General features: G+C 43.3%; 1 protein-coding gene across 6 annotated transcripts in view; it reads right to left on the bottom strand.

Moving 5' to 3' along the window:
- Positions 1-504: 504 nt before the first annotated feature.
- Positions 505-15,886, bottom strand: part of chd9 (chromodomain helicase DNA binding protein 9) — a 68,066-nt gene continuing 52,684 nt past the window's right edge. For 4 of the 6 annotated variants that reach the window (XM_056380597.1, XM_056380590.1, XM_056380606.1 and 1 more), the window contains 21 exons: positions 15,645-15,833; positions 15,314-15,424; positions 14,945-15,144; positions 14,456-14,655; positions 14,152-14,311; positions 11,053-11,142; positions 10,051-10,154; positions 9,557-9,674; positions 9,349-9,406; positions 9,107-9,155; positions 8,606-8,852; positions 8,225-8,430; positions 6,706-7,584; positions 6,312-6,481; positions 5,839-6,069; positions 4,749-4,926; positions 4,243-4,382; positions 3,801-4,031; positions 3,360-3,509; positions 2,858-2,962; positions 505-1,883 (listed from right to left, as the gene is read on the bottom strand). In XM_056380597.1, the coding sequence (XP_056236572.1) occupies positions 888-1,883; positions 2,858-2,962; positions 3,360-3,509; positions 3,801-4,031; positions 4,243-4,382; positions 4,749-4,926; positions 5,839-6,069; positions 6,312-6,481; positions 6,706-7,584; positions 8,225-8,430; positions 8,606-8,852; positions 9,107-9,155; positions 9,349-9,406; positions 9,557-9,674; positions 10,051-10,154; positions 11,053-11,142; positions 14,152-14,311; positions 14,456-14,655; positions 14,945-15,144; positions 15,314-15,424; positions 15,645-15,833 (4,812 nt within the window). In that variant the 3' untranslated portion in view covers positions 505-887. The remainder of the gene's footprint in view (positions 1,884-2,857; positions 2,963-3,359; positions 3,510-3,800; positions 4,032-4,242; positions 4,383-4,748; positions 4,927-5,838; positions 6,070-6,311; positions 6,482-6,705; positions 7,585-8,224; positions 8,431-8,605; positions 8,853-9,106; positions 9,156-9,348; positions 9,407-9,556; positions 9,675-10,050; positions 10,155-11,052; positions 11,143-14,151; positions 14,312-14,455; positions 14,656-14,944; positions 15,145-15,313; positions 15,425-15,644; positions 15,834-15,886) is intronic. The other 2 variants (XM_056380616.1, XM_056380623.1) reach the window with 2 other exon arrangements.

Below are 15,886 nucleotides of genomic sequence, written 5' to 3'. Positions count from 1 at the left end.
CTTGGACATGTTGGAACATGTTTGTAAGGTGATGGTGAAAATGAAGATATCCATGTGAAAGATGAAACCTCAAAACATATCACAGAATTAAATAATGATCCATTTTGAAGGATTTAAGCTTATGTTCTTGATTGAATAAAATAATACTTATACAGATTTCCCCCAAAATGAAGCGATATTAAAGAAGGGGCTTCAGATAATTCTGTCTCCAAAATGGATGAGGAACAAATGTAGGAAATGAACCAAGTGACAGGTAGGTGAGGCTGCGTGAGTTGTGCACTAGGGTGGAACATGGCAGACAGAGAATCTACAGCTTCAGTGACATTCATTAGCTGCCCAAGTTATTGCTGACATATCCAACGTATGATCTGCAAAGCATAAGTGTCAACGAACCTGTAAAAGTACTGAATATTTACAAGAGAAACCAAAGTGTTTGTCAAGTGTCATTCCCCCAACCCCCAACAATCAAAATATATTAATAGTACAGCTCAACGAGCATGTTGATGTAGTTTCACTTTTTTAATAAAATTAAATCCTGACATAATTACAATAATGCCTTTTTTGTTGCAATTGTACATAATCGTGTGGTACAAGTTCACAGAGTTCAGAAATCTACTAAAGTCTGACATGCAAAATGTCTCAAAACAAGACTGTACCTTGTGAACAAACACTGAAATTTTATTTCAGTTCCTTTTAAGTCAGTTTTTTCTTTTTTTCTTTTTTTGAGGTTTTTGTCGTCTTTATTACACAACATTTTAGTTAGTTCTTGTATTTACATGTAAAGAAATCGATCGCAACATAAGTGCTGGAAAATCCATATATATGTGAATATATGTATACATTTCTAGGCAATACATAAATAAATTTATAATTATATATTCATAGGCTCAGTCCTCATCACTGGAGTCTGAATCATCTGAGGATGAGGAAGAGCTCCCAGACTCTGATGAAGATGACTCGGCTTTCCCCGAACCTTCAGGACCACTGTTCTCTTTTTGTTCTGCTGACTCTTCCTCCTCTTCTTCTTCTTCGTCCAAAGCCTCTTCTAACGCCTCATCCTCCTCCTCTCCGTCCTTCTCTGCTGCTGGCTGCTCTGTCTCCCTTGGCGATGACTTGGAGGCTGCAGGCTGAGGAGGAAGAGGAGCAGGAGGAAGGGTGGGGTCACTGTTTGAGCTCTGCGGCTGTGTGGCAGACACAGGAAGGTTAAGGCCTGGAGTGAGAAGCATCCCTGGGTAAAGCATACTGGAGAGTAACAAGGGGTTAAGAGACAGTGGGTGACTGGAGGCTGCAGAGGCAGCTGAAGCACTTTGTGGGGCGGTGGCAGAGGAACTGGAGCTGGAAGTTGAGGAAGGAGTCGCGTTCGAGCCCTCTGTCCTTTCTCCTTTGGTGTCTGAGGTGTGAGAAGGGGCTTTAGAGGCAGACGGCTCTCCTGTTGCACCGCTGGTGGTTCCCTTTGTCTTTTCCTCCGAGCTTCCTGTGCCCTCCTGAGCAGGCTTCCCAAGCAAGCTGCTCATGCCAAGAAGGTTTGGCAATCCAGCCATACCAGACAGCATCATGGGAAACATGGCAGCTAGGTTGCTTGCAGCCAGGTTGCTAGCATCGGACGGCAGCCCCATCAGGCCTGCGGTGAGCTGCAGGGACTGTAAGCTCTGGAGGTTTTGCTGGAAGGCCTGCAGGCTGGTGAGGTCCATTCCAGAGAGGAGGCCGTTGGCCAGCAGGGGGTTCAGACCGAGGGCAGAGGCTGCTGTGTTGGGTGCTGCCGCTGCCGCCGCCGCTGCCGCCTTGGCCAGAGGATTCTTAGGTCGACGTCCACGCCTACTCACCTCCTCAGGAACGATGGGTCCAGTCAGGATCCTGTCAAACATACTCTCTGGGAGGTAACCCTGGATGAAACATAGGACGTAAACACAGCGTTAGCAGTTTTACACAGCATAGCCAAAGATTATTCATGAAACATATCACAGTGCATGTAATAACAGTGGGGTAAACATACACTGATGAGTCAAAACATGATCATCATGGCCACTCTAATCGGTCTGTGGCTATGTAGCCGCATAAGCAGGGATGTGTGTTGTGAAACATTCCTCCTGTAACCATCATTAAAACTTCCTGTGACTTGAGGTGTAGTAGCCTGTCAGCTCGGCCCAGATGGGATAGCCTTCATTTGTGGTTTGCCCCTCCTTGGACCACTGTCAGTAGGTACTCACCACTGCTGATCGGGAGCACCAAACAAAACTTCCAATTTCGGTGAGGTCATATTGCCACAATAATTTGGCCCTTGTCAAAGTTGCTCAGGTTTTTACACCTACCCATTTCCCCCACATCCAACATGTTGACTATAAGTAGTGATTGTTAACCTGCTGTCTACTATATTCCAGACATTGATATGTGCCATTGATTCAAAATAATCAACATTATTTGCTTAATCTGTGAATGGTCATAATGCTTTGGCTCATTGGTATACATATTCACTGCTAGTTTATTAAGTACACCTACCTAAAACAAATGCAATCTAATACTAATTCTACATTCATGATCAGGTTATAATGTTCAGTTTTTGTTGAAAATTCCCTCTTTGATATACAAAATATTAGAAACACCTCAGTTTAACCCAATTCTGTTCAACAGCACCACAAACTCCAAAATGATCATGTAGTTGAATCAACACCTCTCTTAAACAGGTTATAACCCTCATCAAGTAGGATATTAAATTACATTTGTTTTAGCTACGAGCACCTAATAACCAAATATACCTAATAACCCGAGTGTGTTATCGACACTGTTAAAATGGCCTTCCTTGATGTGACATGTTCCTGTCACAGTTTTGATGTGATTCATCCGTTACTTTATGACTCACCGACTGTTTGACCACATCCGCCCATTCAGGTGGGACGCCGTACTCTGGGTTCTCCTGAAGGAACCGGCACAGATCCTTCAGAGGAGGAGCAAAGGCTCCACCAACCTGCAGAAAAGATGACGGGCAACATGATCCCAACAGTTACACACACAGTTACCTCAGCTGCATAAATTACACTCTATCAACCCAACTGAAGATTAAAATATAGTTAAATGTTATTTATGCATGACATTTTTCAGCAAGTACTGTACATACATGCATGTCGAGTATCAGATTATTATTATAGTAAGACATGTCCAACATTTGGATGTGAGAGCTACAGCATGTATTGTCCAATCATTAAAAACAGAGGTACACATTTTTGAAAGCAAGTTTATGAGCCATTAAAGGCTGCTTTTGAGAGGATGATTCTGATTTTAAATTTTCACATTTTGAGGAAAGAACAATTTTTGTGTCTCCTCAATATATAGCATTTTAATAGCACACTGAAACACAAACACACCTTGCGTGCATTTCTCCTGTTGATGATTTGGACCCTCTCCTCTCCTGTCAGGCTGTTGACATCGATCTTGTTGGGGTTCCTACAGCGGTGCCTCTTCTGCTTTGGCCGACCATCCTGGAAGTGGAACTGCATTTGCATCTTATTTACACCCTGAATATGGAATGGAAAAATACTTATGTCAAAAGAAAATGTCTAACGGCAGGGAATTTTCTGCAAAAACTAGTTATTAGTTTACTAGTTCTGCATATCTGTTTAACACCTGCATACAAACACTTCTCTATAAATGTACAGCATATTTATTCCATGAAATCTAAATATGTATCTATAAACAAATCTTTAATAAAAAATTCAAAAGTTTTTTTTTGGTTAAACATGCACCTTTTTTTAATTTTTTTTTTTTATTAATAACTTATGATGAGAAGACAGGAAAAAAGGACTCACGGGGATGAAGGCTCCTGTGTCTGCTACAAAGCCTGGATGCTCTTTTAGCCACTGTTCTAGATCTTTCCTCCTAGGGGCGTCATCCCCAGCAAGCCGGGTGCCGTCTTTGAGGTTGATGACTGGGACCCTGCTCTCTGTGTCTGCCGGGACCTGAGCTGAGCTCTGGCTGTAGCCTGGTGCAGAGGCTGCAGCCACACCCACCTGGCCAATACCACCCCACCCTGGAGGCACCTGGATATACAAGGACACAGAGCAGCGTTTAACATTTAGAATACTATTACTTCCTATTAAATACACAATTGGAAAATGAAACATTATGGACATATATAGCTCTAGATCTTTCCTTTGTGCTTCTATCTCTTATTTTCTAGGATCCATAAACCTGTATTATGCCACATGCTCCTGTCTTTGCAAAAACAAGAAACAAAAGAAATCTGCTTACCTGATCAGGAACTGCAGGGACTCTACTCCTGTTCATAAAGAGCAGGTCCATCCCCTCTACGTTCTTCCTCCTTCCCCTTCGCTTCTTAATCACCGGTTGGCCATCCACTACTCCATTCAACCTCATCTGACCAGTAAGACCTGGAGGCATATCAGAGGAACCAGCTGTTAACTGTGAACTACTGTGTCACACATGAAGCCTCATTTAAATGAAATGAAGCTTGAAGACACATCTGGAAACGGTCTTAAATTTCAGCCACGTCCACTCTCACACTGAAATTGGGCTTTTTTTTTTTACTGTTTAAAAGATCAAAGGCTCAATGATTTAGACTGAATACACACATTTTCTATTCTGTAAAAAAGGGAAGAGGACTAATGCCGTCCTTTAGTCACCAAAACTACACTTTGCTGCCATCTAGTGGTGGTAAAGGAAAACAGGATAGCTTAATCTCAAAATATACTGTATGCACAGGTCTTATGGTATCACTGCATTTTGAATAAACATACCAGTCTGAAAGCTGCACTGAGGCTTGGTGATATCAGTCAGGCCTGTGTCCGAGGCGCTCTGCAGCTCATGAAGCCGGGCCAGGTACTGCTGCTGGGCCTGGGGGCCCTCTTCAGATTCCAGGGGCCTCTTCAGAGGAAGACCCTGTTTCTGGAAGGTCAGCTTCAGACCTCCCTCCTGCTATAGAGAGACGCAAAAGAGTGTGAGACAAGTGCAGAAAAATAGTCAAGAGGCAAACATACAGATTTATAAACAAGGAGAAAGGTTACACTTAATTTTTTTTGTTCCTTCCCAGATTGTTTAAGACACATGGAAGCTTTCTCTGCCTTTTTACGTAATTAAAGGATCATAAAGTAATTTAAATTTAGATAATAAATGATCATCTCATTTGTAAGAAATTCTTATAACAACAGCAAATATTGTTCAGGTATTTTCTTGTTAGTAGTATTGGAACAAATGGACACACAGTGAGTAGTGGCTAGCAGGGCAGTGGGTAAAGTCTGTTCATAGTTTGGAGTGTACTGGGAAGCCATGCCGAAGAGATAGCTGCTGTCAGCATATAAAGTCCAGATTTTAAAGGAAACAAGCAGCAGGTGTTTGGAGGATCTGTGATAGTAAAAAAATTTGGAAAAATAGACTTATCAAAAAGCAACACAGAAGCAAGGAATAAACTGAAGTGAGCCTCAAGCCTGCCAAGTTAATTGCCACATTGCCTAGAAGCACATTAGAGAACACCCACAGCCATGGTCTACATTTCAGTTAGATTATAAGCAAGACCCCTCCAGTCTAGAGAGTCTTCAAACTGAACCTTATTATATTCTCATGACTGAGTGATTTGTCCTGATGTAATCACGGCCTCAGAGCCCAATTCAAATAGAGTGTGTGGGAAAAGAGAGAAAGGCTGCTATTAAATTAATCTCTTCTCCTGCCAGGCAGTCAAAACCACTAATCATACCCAAAGGAAAGACGGAAGAAAACCAGAGAAACATGCTGAACACGGCAGCTAACACCGGTCATGGCAGCAGAAGTGGTAGGATCCTACGATTAGGGCGAAGCAGAGGGAGGAGGGGAGGAAGGGAGAAATCAACATACATCGTTGAGTTTTACTGAGAACTCCTTGTTTTCTGCAACATGCTTGGTCACCTTTGACCCCTGTGGTGAGGCAGAGGGGTCCTCGCACAGGCTGTTGGCATTGTCCAGCAGCTTGGTGGTGTAGAAGGAGGCCACTGCACCTCCAGGTTCGTAGACCCGACGTGTTCCTGGCCACTTGCCCTTTAGCACTGCCTGGCAGATACTGTCCAGGCGGTTGATAATCACGCGATCCTAAACAAACAACAGCACAGATGACCAGCACGTTCAAACTCAAGATTTCCCTGTTGCCCACAACCATGCTGCAAGTTTTCAGATTTTTTTTTCTTAACTTAAAATCATGGAAACTAATAGACATAGACAAATATTTGTTATATTTGATGATAAAATACTACTGAATAGCTACAGGAACATTGGCGTTGATGAGACTCATTTGGCATTGATGGATTGGATAGAACAGATGTGCAGTAATTCACCTTTGGCCAGTAGGATGCAGCGAGCATGTATCCTCCTCCCTGTAAAGGATGCGAGGAGTTGTTGGTGATGCCGTTCTCAGCGACATGGGTGTCTTGTGTTTCATCCTGTGTAGTGCTCAGAGATGCCACACTGTCCTCATCGAAGCCCTTTACACTTGTTGCTGCAGGCACTGCCAACGTGACAGCACACAGAGACGGACATTAAAGACTCCTCCTCAGATACATTTTAACATGGTTATTCAGTATTAACACGGCCCTAAAAATCCAAAGAGCCACAGAGCTGTAGATTTTTTCCAACAACCTAGCTGGTTTTTAATGCATTGAAATGTGACTGACCTGAACAAAACTTTTGAAAATACTAAAAGTTTTTGTCTCCTACACATTAAGTACTCACCTTTCTTCTTCCCTTCCTCTCCCTCACTTTCGCTGTCGTCAGAAGATGATGAGGAGGAGGACGACGACGATGAAGAGCCAGAGGAGCAAGACGAAGAAGAGGAGGAGGAGCTGGACCCGGAATGTGATGAGGAAGAAGAGGAAGATGACGAAGAGGAGGAGGACCGCGATGATGAGCTTGAAGAGGAGCCATCTGAGTTAGACTCTGAGCCACGCCTGGCCTCCCTGCGGCCCCTCTTGCTGGCCTTCTTGGGTTTCCTCTCAGAGGAGTTGGGTGTGAGTGGTTTGGTTCGTGCTGCCACCATCTGCCTCTCACTGTCCCGTGTCTCAGAAACAGGCTTCTGTTCCAGACCTGTGGGAGTAGCTGGTGCTCGAGGAGGGCTCCAGCTCTCGCCCTGTTTCTCCCTGCTCTCCTCCCCCTCAGAGGCTGGTTCCACTTTGGGCACAACCCCAAAGGGCTCTGTGTCTCTCTGGGCTGCCGGAGGCAGCGGAGAGCCTGTCAACACTGAGCCCGTGGCCTGGTGCGGAGGGTGTAGGAGTGGGGTGGATGTGCAGCGTGATTGCTGCTGTGCAGCTTTTGTTTGGCTGTAGTTGCGCTGGGCAGCCATGAAGCTGAGCTCAGGGTCTCTCAGAATGTGGTAATCTGTGCGGCTGACACCATGCTTGGCGGCACCAATTAGCAGGTCATGGTCATGGGTACCGGCTTCCCACCAGACAGGTAAGTCAGAGCTCATCTGGCACAACGACAGGCGCTCATAGAGTAACGAATGTCGAAGGACTTGTTCCCTCACCTGGCGAAGCAGCTCTACTCTGTACAGGGTACGAGACGCTCGCTCCTCTGTGATGGGCTGGATGGTCAGAGACGGGTCAACCGCAGAGTCTGGAACAAAGAAGAAGAAGCAGGTGTGAGAGACTGTGTGAGAGGAAATAAAGGCTCCTTTACAGGTAGAACCCAAAGACCTGTTTGTGCCAGGAGTTTAAACATGACACTATTTGTCTTTCTACAAATGATTAACCTTATCAATCCCTCTACCTCAGGACTGCTGAGCAAGCCTGTTTTCCAGGGTGCTACTGACCTCTCTGCAGAGTAAAACCATTTACAGCCAAGTATAAATGTAGTATATACACCACCTGATGCAATGTTAATGACAACGTCTTGAGTAAAGTATTTGTGTGACATCAGGCCATCGGGCAAAGCATAATACACCATGCTCTGATAGCACCATATCATATCATACCATGGCTAACATTCAAAGTTTTCATATATAATTTATTTGTTAGTGGAAAAAAAAGCAGAAAAAAAGAATTTGACAAGCATAATGTTAGTAATGAATTATGTGTTATCATGCATTGCCATTATATAGCAAGACTTTCTGTGGACAGCTGTTCAACATCAAAACCAAAATGTTGATATCTTCTCTCTATGAGTGCGTAGACCTCTTCACTTCAGGTGTATATAAAGACTAATGGTTTCACTGCATGTGCGTGTTCATGTGTGAATAAGCCAGAATGATTCTTACCTCCCTCTTTGGGAGGCAGGCGGCACACCCGTCGGCACATGGCGGTGAAAGCACACAGGTATTTCTGCAGGCTCTCGTCAGTCTTCTTGTGCAGCCGAGCCATGGCCCTGAACTTGGTCCAGTCGAACTGGCCAAGGTTTGGATCAAAAACAACGCCGAAAGTGGAGACCACCCGATAGAAGTCAGCTTCTTCTCGTCTGGTCCATCTAAGAATTAAAAAACATTCACACTGTAACAACGGTTTACATAGACAATAATATATGTTAGAATGATATATTCTGACAACAATCTTTTCACAATTACTGATCCAAGCGTCAGAGTTAAATTTTATCACTGTTTTATCCATTTCTATTTTATTCTATTGATTTGCTCTGTTCTGACCTTTGTTGGCGTTCAATCTTAGCAGCCATCTTGGGGTTGAGGGTGTCGTTGAGTGTGGGGGGCAGTGGGCAGAGCGGAGTAGACAGTACCATGGTCTGCTGGGACTGAGACTGAGTCTGGTGAATGTGGAGGATCTGCCGGCTCTTGGTGTAGCGCTGGGAGGCTGTGATCAGACGCCTCAGCCTGGCAGTCAACACTGAGGGGGACGGCCAGTAGGCAGTTTCACCCTCTGTCACTTGAACTGCATCTGAATCGGAGTAATATACGGTACACATTCAACTACAGATAAATAAACTGAACAGAGTACTTACAGATTTCTATGCCTTTCTGCCATCACAACATGTTGAATTTCTGCTGATTAATTACCTTGAAAAGTAATCATTTTAAATCATCCTTCAAATTTCAGGACTTTTCCAGATTTATCTGGCCCGTGGGAAGCCTGTATTTATAGTCATCATGATAATGATAATCCGCTGTGGATTACAAGTGTCTAATACTCACCTCCAGCATTGTCAGTGACAACCAAGTCTCCAGGAGAAGAGGCATCATCCTGTGTGAGAAGACAGAGTGCGATTATGGGAGGATGTAGCCACGACATCATACAGTATTTAATCAAAAAATATGAGGTGAATAGACTGCATTAGATTTGATGATGAATAACAAACTAACTGAAATACAGAGGGAATATTCAAAGTATTAAATAGGCCTTATTAGATGAACAACTTTGGTTCTTGTGGCCTTACCTCCATATCGTCCTTCAACAGTGCTGGAGCGGGCTTGTATTCTGGATCATCCACATCCCTACAAACACACACAGGTTAAGTTTGTATAATTTCTGCAGTAGACAACTTAGCTGAGGCAATTTTTGAAAAATCTAAACTTTATCCAAATATGTTAAAACAAAAAGGCAAAAAAAAATTTTCAGGCACAGGACTGATGTGATGTACCCACCCATCCATAAAATCATTGCCTCTCTGTTCAGCAGCAATGGCCTTCTCATCTGGTCGTCCCACACGGTCTAGGAAGCACAGGGTAGGATCTGCACGAATAGTGTTGTACTTCTCATAACCTGGGAGTGTACAGGAGGATAAGCAAACAGCAAAGTTAGCAAAGGATAATGCATGGAAACTCTTAGATATGGACCAGGCAATAAACACAAGCTGGTTGATTTCCCACAATCACTTGGTATCTCGTATCTGGTATACAACAGTGGCACCAGAATTATCAGTTATAACAATTATTTTGCTTTTTAAAATAATCACAGTCACTAAACTTCAACACTGTGGCTGTCACACAGAAGCTGGTTAATGTTTGATGTCAGGTATAGACAGTGACCTCAGACACTCCAACAGTTCAGTACAGGTTAGTTGAGTTCCATTTCAACTTGAGAGCACTTCTTACCAAATTGTATAAAACAAGTCAGAGCAAAAGCTGAGGTTTCTTACCATGCTTATATACACCCAGCAATAGACACTTGTCGGAGATGGCATCCCACCACAAGGCTGGCAGCTCGGAGTGGTCTGGCTCCGGCACCCAAATCTTTATCTCACTGAAGAGGAGGAGATTTGGACAGATATATAAACTTTTATTGATTTCCTTGATTTAGAGACATCCAACAATCTGACCTCGCTTTGAGTTCCTCTATTGCAACACTGTGACACACAATGAGGTAAATCTATGCAAATGACCTGTGGCGAGTAGTGCTGAATGTCCTCTGACTCAGAGCTCTGCAGAAGTTTAATCTGCTTTTGTTTGGGACAGGTTAATATCGTACAAGTCTTTTAAAATACATTTTCTTATTAAAAAAAAAAAATCAAATTTTTCTGACCTGCTCCCATTTACTGTATCAATTTGCTATTTCTACAAACACTTATGGAGGGGATTTTATTGTGAATTAACACAATGAAAACTGTAAAACAATAATAAAAAAAACTTTGTATGGATATTTCCTCGTTAACTGTGGTGTTAATTAATCGATAGTGTTGTACTGTAGAAGACAGGATAAAAAGGTCTATCTTTCACCAGCAGGTGGAGCTCTACAACCGTCTTATTCATTCCGCTGATCAGCTGTTTCTTCCTTCAACAGGTTGATACCATATGCTAATGACCACAGTTGCCACTCCAGGAAAAAATGATAAAGGCAGCTATTTCACCTCAATATGGAAACTGTTGCTATTATACAAGTCTGCCTGGGTCTATACTGGTGTATTTAAGCTGTGAATATCATGAATCCAGCTATTGCATTATCTGAACAGTTCAGGAATTCTACAACCATACTCGGCAGAGTGTCAGGTACTATCAACTGTGTTCTGGGAAATTTGTTTAATTAAATGTTTGTGTTTCAAGTGCCCCAAGAAGTGAAAGTTGTAGAAAAACGTTAACGATAGAGCACAAGGGAGAAGGTGTATGTAAAGTAAGGTAACTGAATAGGTCAAAGTTGAGCTCACCTGGAGTCCACGCCGTCTAGCACATTCTGGGCCTGGTTTCCTATCACCTCTTGTTTCAGGTAGTAGAGCATTCTGACCCTGAGCAGCACCCTGCACAGAGAAAACCCAGTGGTCACAACAAAGCCCTGACCACGCACAAACGCTGAGCGAGCAGAACTCCCCCCCCCCACATACATATACACACACACACACACACACACACACACAAACACACACAAACACACAGGCAACAACCTGTTGAGCACACTCCAAATGAGTGAAATGTGTGACAATTCAGTTCTAATCCTAAGACTGTACTGTATAGACCTCTCATTTAACTACTGTACACTCCAGCAACGGCATACACTCATACAGTCCATACATACAGTACACTGTGTATGGCTATAAATCATTGGTTGTGCAGCCCATCCACAGAACAGGACACACACTAGACACTCACTGAAGTTGACATTATTGTACAGATCTCTCAGCGAGTAATGAGCAGCTCCACAGCTAGGCTCTTAGGACTGAATGAACAGACATGAGTCTCTCTACAGTCGTCATACGGTCGTGCTCTGGCAGTAGATGAAGGCTGGGAAGGTAGAGAGGGGCTGACTCACAGGGGAGACATTAGCTCTGTGATGCATGATCACACATCACAGCCAGTAGGCTTTGAGCGGAGACACAGTGAAGTGGTGGGAACTGTGGTGTGCTGGTGTGCCAGGCTGTAACGCCTGGTACGCCTTGAGATTTTGCTTAATGTAGAAAGCGTTCTGTGTAATCATTTTGTATAAACACAGGAATGATTTTAAATTCCACCGTGTAATGTCTGCTGTTGGAAAAATGTGGCGTAGAGGTTTAAGGATTTCTGGCATGAAAGCAAATTCTCTGTGGAGTACTGCTATTGCTCTGGAGTTATTAGCTGTCCTACAATTATACTTTACAGAATGGTTATATCTCCAAGGATATGTGACACTGTCAAATGAGCAGGGGAATTTAAGAAACATGCAGATTGACACATCCAGATGAATAAAGCCCCATATTAAGACATGACTTTTTCAAAAAAAATTAATGGAAATTAGATATGAAAAATGATTAATTTACCTGTAAATTGTCAAATCACAGAGCGCAATTGTCCATTACCTGTCGCCAGACTACTGATGTCTGAACGCAAGCTTCATACATAAGAATAAGAACCAGGAGGCTAAAAAATTACCTCTCTAGGTAAACAGTGACGCCCTATACTTCTTTGTATGTGCAGCCACTTACCAAGACTACTATATTCATCCATCACTTTATGTGGATCGGTGAACTCTCCTGTCAAGGCTTCTCTACAATGCAGCTCTTCTTTCAAGAGCACTGGAAAAAAATGGACTGGTACTCTTAAATATAGAGTACCAGGCATTCGATCTTTTCTTCTGGTGTAACTCAGCTGAATATTGTTATAAATGAGCCCCCGTATCATTCCCTGATTCACCAACAGGACCAGGAAAAACTGCAGGGCTCTGAGGTCTGTCTGTCTGTCTATTCGAGTGATGGATGTCTGTGGTGACCAGTCTGGACTTGTAGCGCTGGTAAATCACAATCTTGAACTTCCTCCCTCTCCCTCCTCCACCCTCCTGTGGGCCTGGACCCGCCCAGGAGCAGCTGCTACTTCCTCTGCCTGTCAGCACAGCCCTTCATCACTCTCCTTCCAAGCCTTTGTTAGTCAGTGTCTGTGTGTGTGTGATGTGGTTCACTTGGAGAGGCTGCAGAGGATCTCAGAACAGTCAGTCATACGCAGTCTTCAAGAGGCAAATAAGCCAAGTACGCGTAACACAAGTGGCATGCAAAAAATCCCTCATGGTCTGGTCACAGAAAACAATCCATCAAAAACCAGCGTAGCAGGAAGATACTAAGCCACAAATGTAATTCTGATTCAACACACTCATACACCATGTCATTTTTATGTGCCTTCTCAAAACTGTATCCTGCAAAAGCATATTTATTCATTACAGTCTCACATATTTACTACAGTATGCAGGAAAGGGACTGCTGATACTGATACTGTAAAAAGCAAAGGCAAATTGCTTGTACAACAAGAAATCAACACCATGATGATCCATGACGATCAGAATTTCTGACATTTCACACTTCTCAAGCCTTTTGGTCACTATCAGTATAATTTCCCACAACTTCCTACAGTTTCCATTCCTGTGAAGAAGCTCTGCCCTACATTTACAGTTCTGTTAAGGAAGCCAGCGAACACCAACCCCCACCCCCCCAAGCCCACCCCACCCCCCACCCCCTGCCCCACCAGACACATTCCAGGTCCTCAGAGTGAAAACGCATAAGTCAGCAAACCCTGCTGACTGTGTGTCCCCATTTGCCCGGCGTGTCACATATCAGACAATCCCTGGATTCAGCACTACTGCACCAGGAAACAATGGGGAACTTTCTATGGAAGCTGCAGTGCTCTGCGTCCAAAGCCCTATGGACACAAGCCCCCCTTTTAAAAAGAAGCAGCCATCTATTTGGCTTTATTTCTCTGCGGCCCATGTTTTGATAGCAGCCATCTTTTTCCCTGTGTCTGTAAATAAAAGAGATCTATGACGGCCATTAGCTGAGCTGAAGTCTCATTAAGATTTGTATCAGTCAGCTGGTCTCGAAGTGATGCATGTCCGGTAATGAATCAGTTAACTATCAACTGCCATAGATGTTTTAGTACCTCCTAATTACTGTGGTTTGGAGGTGCCACAGTTAAAATTTAAGTCATGTACAAATTGCATTTTGATACACTTAATTCATTCTATTCAAAATAAACTGATACAATATGTGCCAGATAAGAATAATGACCACCTGCCAGCTGCAGCATAAAGGTTTAAACACAGATACAAGAACACACACAGTCTCACCCAAACCACAGACCACCATGTGCACTGTAAGTAAGTTAAATGCTAAAAAAATACAAGATATTCTAACTGTCACTTTGATCTGATACACTATTGTAGATGGTTTGTACTGGAGTTTTCTAAACAGCTGTTTCTTATACTTCAGTGATGTAGAAAAATTGAAAGTGTCAGCTGAATCCCTAAAATGCTGTGTACAATGTTAACAAAGTAGCCTAAAAAAAACACGTACTTGTTGCAGTGGTGTTTGAGGTGTTTCTTGTAGCCATCATCCTGAAGCATGTGCTCTGGGTTGTGTTTCCTGAGCCACTCAGCTTTGTGGATGTCAAAAGAGCTGGACTGTGTCTTCATCTTCTTACCCTTTCTGCCCCGAGGGACTGGGGCAGACAAACCTAGTGGAAGAGGAGAGGTCAAAAGTCATAGGTGGAAATGTGATAATTTCCTAAATCCCACTTGGCCCAACCTATCTATGTACCATTATCTGTTGAAAAAAAAAAAAAAGGCAGTAAAATAAAACTTCAAGTCCCAAGACTCACCCAGGTGATTCTGAAGCTCCTTGGTGCGTCCGTCCTCAGTAGGGGCAATCAGGTCCCACATGAAGCTTTTGATTTTGTCATCTCCACGATAATGGACCAGGCAGTAGGACAGCAGGGCCCTGCAGATTGACTCTACATCCCACTCTGTGAGCTGCTTCTTAAAACGCCCATGGTTGAGAATATCCTTCCAACGACCCCACCTGGATCACAAATGCCAAATTTAGGAGAAATGGGCTCAGACTCAAAGTAACACCTTTTTTAACGTTTACTATTTGGACACTTTTATTGTGGAACAATATATTTTTTCTATAATTACAGTCATTTGCTGTGTTCATTTGTATGTAACTTGTATTGGAGATTTTGAGACACAAAGAAAGACTGTAGAACATTTTTCTTTCCTGTATTCTATTACACAGTTCACAGTAGGTTTTCTGTGCTACCTGTGATAATGTCAATCATCAATACTTACACATTTTAAAACCATCTTACCCATATACAAGCAGGTTCTTCTCTACCCTGAAGCACTCTGTGCGTCCATAGTTGTTGAGGCGGTCGTGGTTTCGCCTGAGCTTAGGTTTGGTCTCATCATTCTCGCTCTCACCCTCTGAAAGCTCTGCCAGCTCATCCTTGGTGGCACTGAACGGCCTCGTCTGTTTTCTGACACGAGGAGTGTCAATCACCAAACTGTTCTGTAGAGAGGAAATGAAGGGAAAATAAGATTTCAGCAAAGGGCTTTCAGATCCCATACTGGAGATTTAAAACCCTAGTACAAGTCTTGAGATGGAGTACATCTTTGTGACCAATGTCCTAACTGTCCTTTGTTCTGTGGATTGCAGCGTTTGTGGTGACAGTACTTACTCTGCCATTGACCATGTCCATATCAATGTCAGCCTTTTTGGCCCACTTGTCCCAGAAGTTGGGGTCATCCAGAGCAATGTCTGTGCGGTTTCCGGACGCCACAAAACTGGCCTGAAAGCAGACATCAAAATCATATTAAACCATAATCAGATTTGCCATTCCCTGTGTGCCTGTACCAGGAACTGCTCCTGGTTGAAAATCAACAGCAGCCAGTGATCTGTAATGTGTTAAATGTATATCAAGTTGTCCGTAAATATATAGTGAGGACCAGATATAAACAGTTAACATTAGATATTATGTTAAAACAGTTGTATTTAAATATTTCATTCACCTTAGCAAAGGTGGAGCCTCGTCCCTCAGACTCAATGGTGATGGTCTTTGTCCTGCGTTGGAGGATCTGATCTATGTCCTCCTCACAGAATTTGGCCCCTTCATCCTCCTCATCCATGATGGCCCCGTAAGCACCACGTCGCAACAGATCTTCAATCTCCTTCTTAGACAGCTGCTGCTGCTGCACCGCCTAGGAGGTCAGGAGAAACGAGGGCAGACAGTTTAAGTCAAGAAACTATATCC

Source organism: Seriola aureovittata, chromosome 1, assembly GCF_021018895.1.
Source record: "Seriola aureovittata isolate HTS-2021-v1 ecotype China chromosome 1, ASM2101889v1, whole genome shotgun sequence".
NCBI lineage: Eukaryota > Metazoa > Chordata > Actinopteri > Carangiformes > Carangidae > Seriola > Seriola aureovittata.
Note: the sequence above shows the minus strand (reverse complement) of the source record. Positions and strands in the feature narration are given on the sequence as shown.